Raw genomic sequence first — 14,638 nt, forward strand, 5'->3', positions numbered from 1 at the left:
GCACAGATACTGCTCCTTTGACGAATGTCGTGGCCAAAAAGCGCTGAAAACAGTCCATATCAGGTCCACACAATGAAACAACAAACAACATGTGACAAAACAAAAGACAAAAACAGCAAAAAAGAACAAAAAAGAACAAAAAAGCAAGGCTCTTGAAGAGCACTTGCCAAAGGCTGCCTACTCGGGCACCATCTTGGGAAAAAAAAAAAAAATGGCTGTAAACTATTCACCAATTGAAGCCGGCCTTGTTTTCTTCAGGTTTTATTTATTTCATCATCTGCTGTGTTGAGAACACACCACATGATGAACACTGCTTGTCTGCAAAATAAATAACAGTCGGTAAAAACCCAACCATATGGTGACAGGCAGCCATAAAAATCACTCGAGAGTGGTGAAAATAACGATACTGTGCTGTATAGTATGGTGCCTGTGTGAGGCTGATAGTCGGATTTTCTTCCAATTCTAAAAATGTGCGCTATATTTTGTAGTTGTTGTTTTTTTGTTGTTTTGTAGTTTTGTTTGATATTCTATATCAAAAAATTCTAAATACCGTAATTTAATATATTGTCATTGTAGTAATAGTTGTCATCCTCTAAAACTAGATTACCACAAGGGGTGTGGTGGCAATTGGGAAATTTGGGACGAGCCCTGAACAGCCGCTCAATTCCAGGCCAGCGAAGTTATTTACAATCTGTATTTATATTTTTTAAATAAGCCCTAATTCCAAAATAATGTCCAATACCCCCCGCCGCCCCCACATTTTTTTTACAAAAGGTAATTACAGAATACTGTTCAATGAATACAAGACGATTTATAAGCCATCTTGCATGCGCAACAGCGCACCAGTGGCCTTAGTGATGAGGTGGTGCTGGTCTTGGAGAAGTAGGAGAGGGAAGGTGTGCTGGTCTTGGGGGAGAAAGAAGAAAATGGAGCAGGAACCAACAATAACCAGACTTGTAGAGAAATATCTCAGCCTGGCGTACTGAAGACACTTATAATATGCATCGTATAGTCCAAATATTATGACCTAAGAACACTGTGAATGCTCATTTGTTGGTATTCGGGGCCTCATCACGTGGCAGGAGAAAGAAAAAATGTCCGCCCATTGGTCTGGGGACGCTCTCCATCTCAAATTCTCGGGTCGAGAAGCCAATGTAACATTCAAAAGAAAGGAAAACTAAATGAGTCAACGAACTAAACATTGTTTGAACGATTTACCGTGGTAACATTTCATACTAACTCCGAGTTCATTCTGACTGGTTAGCTGCCTACAGCAGTAAGCCAGAATGCATTCATCTGTTAGAATAATGGACAAGAAAAATGTGATTCTGTTCCAAGAAAAAATTAGTTGTAGTGAAAAGTCACTTTTCTACATTATGAAATAACTCAATGTACTCAAAACTGTATTATAGTGTAAAAAAACAAAAAAAAAGTTACTGTAAAATTGGGTTTACTCTTCTACCAAACTAAAGGATCGGCCCTACTGTTTAACCTTTAGTCATGACAATTTCATACTTTCAAGTGACTGAAGATACTCTATGTATTAAAAACAAAAAAAAAATCATCGTAATCACTCAAATGTTCCATCCTGTGGCGCAGGCCTGCCAAAAGAAGTATTTTCCTGTCTTTTTCGCCCTCTCAACAAAGGGCTTCCAGGAACGACTTACGCTCTGTGAGTACTAAAGGGATCACTTAGCTGTGACTTAAATCTGGCCATCAAGCGCTGCTCCTCTGTATTTGTGGATTTTATGGGAGGAGACAGGCAGCGGCATACAAAGAGAGCTTTTCCTTCGATGACCTAATGGCATTGTGGCTTCACTCGGCACTGGAAGGCAAATGGGCACCAGGCAGTAATGTATGCATCAGTGAGATTATGTGCGTCGTCTTTGATTGGCATCTCTTGAAAAAGACTTGATTTTTAGTTTCCCTTACATTTTTGGAGGGACAAGTCCTCACCAATGTGCCTCGGACACCATTTTTATATCAACAAATTAATAAGAGGCGTGTGAGGATATGATGTCATGTTAATCCGATTTAATGATTGGAACGCTAGCTTCAGTTTAAGGTTAGTTAGGTTCCAAACAAAATGGATGCAATCGAGATTGTTCACTCCTGAAAAAAAATCAGACAAGATATTTCCTGTGTGGCTCTTTTATAAAACTGTCTTCCTTAATTTGTTTTTGGTTCTCACTAACCTTTAGGACCGGTTCTTTTCATTTCCTGTTTCTCATCCGCTTATAATGGATAGTGAGGAACAAAAACTGTTTAATGTGCTTTATCAGATGCTTTTTGAAGTACACGAGCCCTTCATATACATGGAAGGACATTTAATAGACGCGCATATTAGTGAATGAGTATCTCTTGTTTCCACAGTTCCTTTTTAAAGTGCAACTGTAACCAAAGTTGATTTGTCATAAAACTATGAAAAATAAAATTGGATTCAGGGCGTGCCGTGAATATACCGGATATGAATTTCAGTGCTTGAACTGAAAAAAAATAGCTCTCCAAGTTATAATTTATTGAGATGCACAATTTATATTATCGACTTGTTTTGCTTTAACTTGCCTAATTTGTACATCCACGACAGAATGACTTGATAATTGAACTTCAGTGCATTTCTGCCCCCTGCTGTTTAGGAAGGGAGATGTACAATTCAGGAAGAAGTTTGCGAATTCCAGATCACAAGAGACCGTACTTATTTATTTGAGGTACAAAAACAGTTACAAAACAGTGACACAGTTAGTGCACAGCTGAAAAATGTACACCAAGTGTTTTTACTTCCCAAACATGTTAAACCATGTTAAATCGGTTCTTAGTGAGCTTTAAAACAAAAACAAACCTGTATTTAGGTTGAAGAAAGACATTTGAAATATTTTGAACACAGCCCCAAACCGTAGTGTCATAAAAACAAAACAAAGAATCTTCTGTCAGAGTAAGTTAAAAAAAAACAAAACAAAAAACTAAAAATCTTCTGTCAGCGTTATTAATAGGTTCCTTGGTTATGACTCTCTCCATCAATCTTGCATCCCTTCTCATGTCTGTAAAGAAAAAAAAAAGTTGAATTCATTCAGCTGAATTGACTTGCATACGCATGTAGCAGCTCGCAATGTAACTGAACAACATTTCTGAACTCACCATAGGCTTCATCTCTCGTCCACTTCCGTCCTCTGGCTTGTAACGGCCACTTTTCTTACTATTCTCAACATATTCCTGGCAAAAACAAACAACAATAACTCAATATATAAGGTGGATTTCTATGACATAGTGGGGATTACCGCAAAAAAGCCCTGTAAAAATTCAACAAACAATACGAGCGCTGGTACCATTAAGGTCTTGTCCATGAAGTACTCCCGACCGGCGCTGCCGTCGTTGTACTTGCTGTCGACGGCAAAGCAGAGGAAGAGCACGTCCACCACGTTCTCGAACACCGAGAGGAAACAGTGGGCCACCATGTAGGCAAACACGCAAACGATGAGGAGGGGAAGGACCCACACTGTATAGTCGCGCTGGTAGTTCAACGCCAGCACGCCGGCGAATGCCGTGCAGGCCACAATGAGCACCTATCATGCAGATACACATCACAAAAGATTAGTCAGGTCGGCAGAACGCCAAATCTGAGCGATGCAGAGAACTCACAAAAGTACACCCCACACATTTTTTTTGTCATCTATTATACCAGAGATCTTTCATAACTAAAGAGTCACATAACAACGGGAGGGGACTATTGGCTAAAAATGCACACTTATGACATTTTCACTGAGGGGTGTACTCACTTTTGTTGCGTCGTATGGTTGAGTTACTTTGAGGGGAAAGTAAATTTACACTGTTAATCAACCTTACGACATTGTACCAAACTGTCTTTGGTTTTGTGTTATCCCATGAAAACAGTTGATTACATATTAAAAATGATATAGGGGCGTTGTTACTTTAGTGGGATAATGTATTTAAGGGCTTCAGTACGGTACCTTTCCCAAAAAGAGCACAAAGTCGCCCACGGTGTTGATGGTCGCTACTCGCACGGCATTCTCCACCAGGATGACGAAAGCATCACGAGCTGATGTGCAGAAACTGGTGCTGTTGATGGCTGTGGCTGTGTAAGCATTCTATACAACCACACATTGGGTCGAGTCATTAAATTCATGAAATGCTCATGTCATGTTTTTGCCGAGGGGCTGGGTGATTAATCAATTTTTGAAGTGAATTCAAGTCAGCTTCTGTTGCTAAAAGCACATCTTTGCTAGCGTCCACACAACAACATAAGCACGAACACAGAGGAGCTACTATAAAAAACAAACAAACAAAAAAAAAACAGATTTGCCAAACTAAGAATTGCAAAGATATTGAAGGAATTTCCTGACCCTTTTTGCAACCGTTTTTGAAAAAAGTGACTTCCAACATTAGTTCTTGCTAAGAAACAGACATGAGTGGAGTAGTTTCAACAATGATTTGCCCAGTGGAAAGCAATGAAGAGTCAATCGTGCTGAACATTACCAAACACATAGTGTCCAATTATGCTGCACGCGATTCATCGACGTGTAATCTTTTGCCAACTTTCGACCCGAGATACAGTATGTGCAGCCAAGGTGCAAATGTTTTTCTTGGGTCGCCTTGCCACAGAGGAAAAGTGTGTGTGCGAGAGCTTGAGGTGATGCTGTGTTGCTATTTGACAAGTCATGCCGAGCATTTAAAACGTAACTAGAAGAAAATCATTAATCTTGATAGATATATATATATATTTTTTTTTGTGTGTGGAAAAAAAAAAACATTTTTTAAGGCCAGATCGCCCAGCCCAAGTCCGAACTGGATTTCACTTACCTGATTCAAGTATGCCAGACACTTTTCCAAACACCATAAGCAGCACACGCATGTTTTTAGCATGCAGCGAGCACACGCATTCTCCTGGGAAAGATATCGCACAAAGTTATCGTCACAAAAGTAACCCTAGGAGTGGAATTTTATTGGATTTTTTTTTTCCCAGGTAGGCTCACTTTTCCTTTGAGTTGACTGTGGATGTAGGTCAGGATGAGACGGGGAATCTTGACCAGCGTGATGATGAAGGAGCCTTTGGCCAGAGTACCGAGATGGTAGCGGAGGGTACGAACCGTTGCGGACAAGATAGGAGTGGATGGCATGTTCGATTTATTCCTGCAGAAGAGCAACTATGAAAATACGGATGGCTGCCAGGTAAAAAAAGAAAAAAAAAACATTCCAGTGGAAGCTAGCAAAATATGCATTGTAATATTTGAATTTGACCTGTTAGGCGTAGGTAAAAATAATGGCAATGAACAATGATTTAATATGAAAAGCTAAAAAAAGTGAACAAAAGTCAAATCAGATTACCATAATAATCCAAACAAATGCGTTCTCATTTCACTTTTTAGTGAAACAAGTACATGTAAACATGTGGACTGCACATCTTATCTGGCCACTATAATGCTTAACACAACAATACGTGCAAAGATTTGAAAATTGCATTCTACGACAATGTAATGTCAATTTGAACTGGATGATTTGTTCTAGGCATTTCCTGCTTAAAAATTTGGATCCTTTGAATAAGTACCTTTGAATGTACAGTATTTGTGTTTTGCAGTACTCCCTCCACACCAACTGCATCCAGGTAATGCCCACAATATGTCGGCAACAATTTGAGTTGGGCACATTCATTTATTCAATGCACATGACTTTTTCATGGCTAAGATTGTTGTGGAATGACACCAAAAATGAATACCGGTAATTTTTTTTTAAACAGTATTATGGTAACAAACCCCACCAGACGATGACTGGTCGTTACCGTGTGAAGTAGTAGGTGACCACAGCACCAGCGATGGACATCTGTTGAAAGGCGAGGATGAACTCGCTGATCCAGATGAGACCCACTGCGTGATACCAGACCAAGTATTGAGCGGGTCCGTTCATTGGATACTCCACCATATTTGTGGAGTTGTTCTTCACCGGACTTCCTGTAAAGAGCAGAAGTAACGCACATGTTGGATTATATCCGATTTGTTGAACTCGTTGCCAGATAAGGTCAGTATTATATGACAAAAGGTTCTTCGCACAGGTGGGCTGTCACCAAACTAAAAACTAATTGAATGTGATAAACTAACAGAGTAATAAAAAAGAAAAAGTACTCATTGATAGATGCCTCTTAATAAATTTGAATATTCAATTTGCTAAATTCGTATTGATTCATGTCACAGAGTGAAAACGTGAATTTATTTTTTTCATCGTCTTGGTATGCCTTAAAACAAGATTGACTCTTACAAGGAATTTTCTACACTACATTAAAAAAACAATCAAATGATTTTCAAAACACCAACAAAGATGATTCGTTCCCTGATTTAACAGTCCTGAAGAGAATGCGCAATACATTGGGAAAATTAAGCAATCCAATCTCACGAATTAGGGGCGAAACGCTTTAGAATGCCTCTCTTATCATTTTCCACTTTGGTTTGATTAGTGCACAAAGATGTTCCACTCGTGTAAGGACGTGAATTGCGTTGTTTAGAGTTTCTTTGTACAGCTCAGTGGCCAAATGGCTAAATTTAGCTGAGAATAATAATGAGCTAACTGCAAGACTGAAAAGAGAAGTGGGAGATGAGAAGAGAAGCGGCTCTTTGACTCTGTCCTCCCACACCACGAGACCGGCACAAGATTCCGGATGTGGGAGTTAAGTTGCGCCACGAGATCAGGACAAAATGTCACAAAACTAACTTCTTGGAAGTTGGAAAGGGCTTCACGATCAACTTATTTAGCATACTAAACTAACGTACTGCATACAAAAGCAGACAAAAATTCGCCGCATTCAACCTGAAAGTCCGAGGAGGAGAAAGACGGCCAGCCAATACACCCAGAAGAGCATCAGGCAGAGAAAGGTCCAGAAAGGCTGCAGGACCAGCAAGGGAATGTGGATGAACACTTTTCCAGCCACGTGGAACAGAGAAATCGTTAGTGCCACGCGCTTCCTCAAGAAGACCATGATCAGCAGTAGAACCACCTGGAGGAGAGAAAGTGGGTTCCACAAGCCTTAGATTTGATTAAATTACAACTTTGGACCGAAAAAGTAATTTCTCACATGGATAAAAACAAAAAAATGCTTCTCAAATGGTTGCCTTAAATTAATAATAACACTTTTTGGGGCAAGGGGGTGTGACACTTGACCCCTGCATATTTTCAGTTCACAAATTGCCTCATTTGTATATCTACTGTATTCTGAGCTATTTCACGAAAAACTCAATTTTCGTGCTCTTTCTGAAACGACCGACGATGCCATACGATACAGTCTCTTAAAATAGGAATACTGAGAGGTAAGCTTTGCATGTCGGGGAGAAGGTAAGTTTAGCTTATGTTATTCGTGGACATTGCAGTCTTTGACACAAGTGAATGTACATGATTGAACATATCCAGTAAGGTTGTTTTGTTTTTGAATCTAAACTTCCGTAAGCCCTTTATTTTTAATAGTAATGTGAAATGCATTTGAAATATCATTGGATGTTTTTGGGATGACAAATTGTGGTACATTAATAGTACAAATTATTAACGTTTGAAAATAAAGTCCTCTTCGCAGCTGGTCTAAGTCCCATGTACTGTCCTCATCGGAGCAACAGACTGAGTGTGAGTGTGAGTGAGAAATGTTTAAGTGTCAATGCTTTTGTCCAGTGTCATCATCAGGGTTGGCACTTTTATCACTGTTAATAATTGTAAAATCTTATTTAAAACATCGTAGAGTTAATAAAGATTTCACGAAGGCAGTAGTTTGAGCCATGAAATCCAACAACACTTATCTTATCCAGTAGTGGCTTAATCACATGCTGCTCTAACTTATCTGTTTGAGAACGAAAAATGAAAGGCAAAATTAAACCAAATGATCCCCTCTAAATTATTAAAATGACATGAACAGAAAAACATCCAAAGATAGAAAGACCAACGGCAATTGTGTCCTTTGCCGTCTCGTGTTTGAATAATCAGATGCTTAAAACAAAACGCCTGATGACATACCGTGAAAACAGTAGCACAAATGGCATACACGAGAAGCGCCTTCACATTATCAGCCGCTACTTCTTTCCCAAAGACAGAGGCGGTGTTGGTTTTGAGGGCGTTCCTGTGGTCCGCATACAGCCACCAGAGGACGCCTGTTCCTCCTGCAAAAAGGGTGGGCACCAACTCCAGTTTTTTTTCTTTTAAATATATGCAAGAAACACAAAGAGCAGGTGCCGACAGTTACCTAGAGTGCCAATGACAACCAGAATCGTGAGAATCCACACCAGCACTTTGGAGATGTAACGGATGACGACCATCATGATCAAGGAAAGAACTGCATCAAACAAAACAATTTCAAGGTCAACTAAAATACTCAGATGAAATACTGGGTGCCTCAAAAGTCACTCCAAATTTGGCGGTCGAACCATGATGCAGAATGAGAGGTTGCACAGACTCGTCAACTTTACTACTCCACCACGGCGTTTAGAGCGTGACGTCGACTAGCCGCTAATCACATGGTTTTAGCTTGAGGAGGAGGCAGAGCCACTTCTGCCACAGATGAGTGCACTGAATAAAAACAGTCTGTCACCTTCACTGGCTTAAATCGTCTTCTATCTTTGAATCAAACGGCTTTGGTAAGTGAGGGGGAACGAGGGAAGTAGGGAAAAAGAGGATTTCACACAACATTTTGGCCTACACAAACACTGTAGAAGGAGAGCGGTGAATTCCTCCACAACACCAAGGTCCATGAATTTTTGCAAACATGGCACATGTCCACCATGCCGAACCCCGCTATTGTGGTGGGCCCAGAACAAGGACGGGTTGGGTGCTCTTTTCCTCATGGGTTCTCTGTGCCTTGGCATGTCTTTTTTAACACAGTTCGTCATGTTATATGTGTGTGTGTGTGTGTGCGCGCGCACGCACTTCACCTAAGGACAGCAGACAAAGTCCCATAATGATGTCCTTGCTGGCCATCACTCCAGATACGACTCGGCGGAAAACATTGTTGTCACTAATAAATGTGAAAAAGGAGCGGGCCAATTCCGCGTAGCAGCTGATGTCCGCTGGTATGCAACGGCGGAACATTGGCACCGATTTACTGAGGAAAAAAAAAAAGAAGGGGTGCAATAAAAATTTTGTATAAATGATGAAAATGATGGAAAGCAAAACAAAGCTTGATTACCTTGCTGGAACAGGGAGCTTGGGACATTTGGTAAATCGATCAGAGTTGCCCGGGTATCTTGCTGGACTGATATCGTATGTGCAGAGGGCAGATCCTTTTCAGAGAAAGACATTGTCAAAGTACTGTATTTTTCGGACCATGAAATAGACTTTAAATTCTTGACTTTTCTCAAAAATCGACAATGCGCCTTGTAATCCGGTGTGCCTTATTAATGGATGGATGTCGGTTGTTCAGGTTCAAATTTCTTCGTGTTACGTTTGTATTCTCATCTGCATCTAATCGTTGGCAGCTGTGCATGTTCTCGACATGCTGCAACTAGAACTGCTTCCTGCTTTTGTGTCTAAGAATTGTGAAAAATTCTGTCCTACGAGCCTTTCTGACAGCGAGTTTCCAGTGTTATAATGTGAGAACCTGAAGTAAACTCCATAGCTAGCGACCAAAGGCTGCCGGGACGAGACGTTGGATAATGTTGAGTACAAGGACCCGTTTTACAGTACCGGTAATTGAACTGTCCACCAAGATAGCATTTAGCATTAGCCAAACAACCCGTCCCTTAACTTGCGATATTCAAACTTTTTTTTCGTATGTCAAAGGATCCATTCCTCTTCTCAAGGTAACCCCAAACACAACAGAGACGTGCGCCGCTACTCAGATTTAGTGTCCATTCTGAATCTATCAAATAAACGTAGGGTACAATTTGAATAATCCATTAAACAATCGGGGCAGCAGGGTGTTCGACTATAGTTAGCACGTCGGCCTCACGGTGCAGAGGTACATGTTTCGATTTTGCCTCTGGCATTACTGTGTGGAGTTTGCATGTTCTCCCGTGCCGGTTTGGGTTTTCTCCGGGTACTCTGGTTTCCTCTCACATGGCAAAAACATGTGTAGCAGGTTGATAGAACACTCCAAATTGTCCCTAGGTGTGATTGTAAGCGTGAATGGTTATTCGGCTATGTGAGCCCTGCGATTGGCTGACAACCAGTCTCGTGTTTCCCCCACTTCCTACCCCTAGACAGCTGGGATAGGCTCCAGCACGCCTGCGACCCCCGTGAGGATAACCGGACATACAATGCTTCACAAATATGATAGGCTTTATAACCCGGTGCCTCTTATGTATGAAAATGTTTTCAAATAGACCCGTTCACTGATATTGCGGCAAATAAAAAGTAGCGCCTAATAGCCCATAAAGTACGGTTATTAGAAAAGTATTTCCGAAGAGAGAGAGAGCGAGAGGATCACAGCAAGGATAATGACGCAGTGCACTATAATTGAATGGTCAATAATCGATTAGCGGTATTGAGGTGTTACAAAATTAATTGTATGAATTGACGTTGGAGTAAGAGTGGTACCGTTTTTAGCTGCACTTCAAGTACAAACTCAACCACCACAAATTGTTTCATTTCTCACCATTCGTCAGCGCAAACTGCTTTAGATCGAAATAGGTCTTCAGTTCAGTAGCAGGACATTTGGAGACACACAAAGCAACGCTCCTCATCTTCCTGTTTATGACGTCAATGTTGCACGGGTCCAGAAAGAATACATACCTGACAGACACACAAATAGAAAATGTCAATGAGCTGCTCCCTCACCTAGTTTTTAGGTGGAGTTTAGGTTTTTTTTTTTTAATACTGTATAAAAACACAGTTGCCTTATATTAAAACCGAAGACCAGTGGGGCATTAGAATGCAAGTCAGGAGTTCTAGTGAGGGAAGACCATAAAAAAGGGTGACATTTGCCGCCCCCCGCTGCACAGTTGTCTCATTGTACCAGAAAAGGCTTGATGGAAAAAAAAAAAAAATCAAGCACCAATAAAGCATGCGCCATTGTTTTGGAAACACTGGACATGTTGCTATTCCTTACCATTCAGCAGAAGACATCTACCACATCACTAAACACATTTCTGAGAATGTATAAAAACATTTGATTTGTATTTTTAATCTCATTTTCCCTTTCATTCAGATATGTGAGGAATGTTGACAAGAACATACAAGTGCGTGTACATGATGTCCCGAGGGCTGCTTTACAATTAGAAATGGTTCGACAATGTCTATTTCCTCAATTCATAGTCGGATTTCATGCTTCAGTAAGCACACAGTATTGTTTTTAAGTTTTAACAGACTCCAGCTTATTTCTTTTACATAATATGCATGACCATTGAGAATGTTAAAACATGTCATTGGATTCAGCGAACCTTGCTACTTTCCCTGTGTGTTAGCCATCTATGTCAAGACTGTGCCCTCACCACCCTGCAATTTCATGCGTGTGCATCGTCACGGATTAATTGTTTTGGTTACTCCATTACTACTCGTTCGAATGCACTAACTACAGGCTACTCCACTGGACAGAACATTGCCCATGCATCCCTCCCCCTCGTCTTCTTTTACTTACTCTGCAGCATGATCCTGACTGATCCCTGAACACACCCTGCCACTTGCTGAACCGATTTTAAATGATTTACAATGCCGACGAGCCTGATCTTTAGTCAACGGCTGTGTCAGACCCTTCTGCAGACTATGGCGCAAAAAAAACCGAGTAGCGAGCCATAGCGGATTTTCAATATGTATTTACACGTCATGGGGATTGAATGAGTTAGCAGGAACATTCATTTCTACCCTTGAAAAGCAATTAGCAAAAACAAAAAAATGGTTCCATTTTCCATGTTTCATTGCATTGACTCACATGAGGTCCCAGTCAAGCTTGTGTGCTGTGACAATGCCATTATTTGTTGTGTTGTGTTAAAATACTGATAAGCTGCAATTTGGGCTTGAAAGTGATGGTCGTGAGATGGCTGTTGTGTAGCGTCAGTCACCCACTTATTTTCAAGCATGTTCCGGCCGCTGAGCTCAACGCCCTGGATCTTGCTGTTGTTGTGACCACATACGTTGCCATAGCTGTCGTATCCGGATACAAGTCGTGAGGCAGCTCCTGTGGCGATGGTGAAGCCACATATACAAACCTGCACGAAGCACATAACAATGGAACGTTAATAAATAGTGAAATAAATGTTTTTCTTCCCAAATCCTAATTGTGCCTGCGCGACAATTTGGATGATGACAAATGCGCATCAAGTTGATTCTCCAATTGGGATTTAGTCATTTGCTTTGAGACCCCTGAAATTATTTGGCACAGACCTTATAATTACCGGTACATTCCCTTCCTTGGTTGGTCTCTCATATTCACTCACTCTTTACCGTTACTACTGTGGCATACTGCTCAACGAAACAGTCAAAAAGTACAAGTTAAAAACAAAGAAATAAGATGGCAATTACAAAAAGAGTAAGACTTTAATTTACCATATGACCGTTTGAAGTATACCCACGAGGTGAGCATAATTTTTAAGCATCCAGTCTCAAGCAGATAGCTTTTGAGTTTCCTCTTGTCTTTGGCTTTAACGTTAAGCTGAATTGCAGTGAGTGACTGGACGTTGGATGAGGAGACAGGATAGAAACACTTCCAAGTTCTCACGAAACATCTACCGAGCAAGCATTCAATGGCACACATACCATTCCAATGCAGAAGAGTGTGAAGATGATGAGCCATGGAATGTCCGTACAACTGCGCTCCTTCAGCGGGCTCCAGTCACGTTTACTCTGCCAAGACATGAACAGACAGACAAACTTCTGATCGACTATTTTAGTTTGGAGAGAGCTGGGCAGAGCCAAGCCCAAACGGTTGTTTGCGAGTCCCCGAAGTTATGGCTGTGCTGGCCAAACAAGCCCCCTTTGTCTGAAAAGTGACGTGAATTGTTATACACGCACAACATCAGACGTGCACCACTGTTCAGATGCGCTACGATGGTTCACGTTGTCGATTTTCTTTCCATTTTAAGCACACCTACCTCCGTGCTGCTACAACACCCCATTGTAGACGAGAAAGAGACAACTGTAGCGAGTCAAAAAAGACAACTTTCAGCGAGCTTTCTTTGACCAAAGTTTAGTTGTTACGCAGCTCATTTCTTCCTAGCCCCACATCTGTTCAAAATGTAGCGTAATGTATTCAACAAAGGACGCCATTTTTCGCTAACTTCCCTCAGGTAAACGCGGAAGACAACAAAATAACTCATGGTGCCTTCAATGTTATGGGAAATATTAAAACTTCTAACACGGAATTACGCAGACGCCCACATTGGATAATGTTGTCACTGATGTCTCATTTTCAAATGACAAATTACCATTTTATCGCATCATTCTGTGTTTTATTCGTGAAACATTTGTCTAGAGTGTGACAGAAAGCTCGGCTTTTGTATTTTTCTCATTTCCGAGTGTTGCGGAACGCAGCAAATGCTTCCCACCCCGCCCCCGCCCCCAAACTGTGGCGTGCAGCAGTTGGAGCCGTTTGCTGGTGTGGTGGGACGAGGGAACAATGAAATGGGATGATAATTGTCTGGCTTTGCATCAAATGTCTCTCGTAAAACAACTAGGTTTCAAATGCAATTTAAAACAAGTGAAAATGTTCTCCCAGTGGCTACCAGTAGGCTGCTTCAAAGAAAACGGAACATAGGGGGCCACACCCAAACTAGTTTTTGTCGCTATCAGAAGTGGGTAGAAGAGCCAAAATTGTACTCATGTTGCATTTGAATCACAAGACTTAAGTATTAAATAAAACATTAGTCTTACAAATAATTACTGTGTGGGGAGAAAGCTACTCCAGTACGGAGTAATTGGTGAGTAACTTGATTTTTTTTAATCAGCATGTTCAATCAGACGTAAGTGTAAAATAATAAATAAAATATTTGTGGAAAACAACATCAATTAAGAAATTGAAACCCGAAATGTGTTTTCCTAAATTCGACTGTAGTTCTTAGAATGGATTTTTAGGTTTTTTAGGCAGGCACAGATCTTTTTTCCAAGTAACATGAAAATAGATTCAATGTGAGGACACGGGTGTTCCGGCTCTTCTGAATGCAGGTCACATGGAATTCTTTCCTCCGATGTTTGTTTCTGCCTTGCTTCACATACACATACATTAGTCACTTGTAAGCCTTTGTGCACTGTTATTGAATGCCTGTTTCCTTTTGGCTGGTGAAATGGAGTCAAATATCGCTTGTAGACACCCTGGATTGGTGAAACAAAGACAGCACTTGAGGCAAGTGTCTCTGACGAACTAAAACAAATAAACCACACAAAAAGTAATAAATGCCAATGACGTATGTATGCAAAGTAATATATGGAGGCCGGTGTAACACAGTTAAAGAAGAGTGCCTAAAAAATATACTCAAGTCAAAGCAAAATAAAAAATTAAAAAAACTATGTTGGATTTAAACCACTCTGGCGTGTACAATTTATCCAGAAAGTTACATACAAACAAACAGGTGATTTTCAGTGGCCTCAAGGTGTTAGTCTCTCAGGCTACAATGGAAAACTCAAGGTGAAATAACTTCAGACAGTTCCAGTTTCGGCAGCAGAACAGCCTTAGCCATGCTAAGGGGCAGCAAACCTGAAGGTTTTTTTTCCTCCAAGTTTACTCCTCATGGAT

At 40.8% G+C, this 14,638-nt stretch overlaps 1 protein-coding gene across 1 annotated transcript; it reads right to left on the reverse strand.

The window, feature by feature from the left end:
* Positions 1-2,679: 2,679 nt before the first annotated feature.
* Positions 2,680-13,228, reverse strand: LOC127613722 (choline transporter-like protein 1). The gene is made up of 16 exons (XM_052084931.1): positions 13,002-13,228; positions 12,667-12,753; positions 11,977-12,119; positions 10,571-10,707; positions 9,164-9,257; positions 8,910-9,079; positions 8,225-8,314; positions 7,999-8,141; positions 6,811-6,997; positions 5,792-5,960; positions 4,989-5,145; positions 4,816-4,899; positions 3,966-4,103; positions 3,324-3,560; positions 3,136-3,210; positions 2,680-3,038 (listed from the first exon to the last, which is right to left on the reverse strand). Exons 1-16 carry the CDS (start codon positions 13,023-13,025, stop codon positions 3,033-3,035), a joined length of 1,941 nt encoding a protein of 646 aa, XP_051940891.1. The 5' UTR covers positions 13,026-13,228; the 3' UTR covers positions 2,680-3,032.
* Positions 13,229-14,638: the final 1,410 nt, after the last annotated feature.

This window comes from Hippocampus zosterae, chromosome 13 (assembly GCF_025434085.1).
Source record: "Hippocampus zosterae strain Florida chromosome 13, ASM2543408v3, whole genome shotgun sequence".
NCBI lineage: Eukaryota > Metazoa > Chordata > Actinopteri > Syngnathiformes > Syngnathidae > Hippocampus > Hippocampus zosterae.

Excerpts from the sequence above, each read along its gene's own strand:
- LOC127613722 (XM_052084931.1), bottom strand. The coding sequence starts at position 13,025 with ATGGGGTGTTGTAGCAGCACGGAG. Across the intron at positions 12,120-12,666 it reads CACTCTTCTGCATTGGAATG|GTTTGTATATGTGGCTTCAC; the intron begins GTATGTGTGCCA and ends TGCTTCGTGCAG. Across the intron at positions 3,561-3,965 it reads TTGTGCTCTTTTTGGGAAAG|GTGCTCATTGTGGCCTGCAC; the intron begins GTACCGTACTGA and ends TCTGCATGATAG.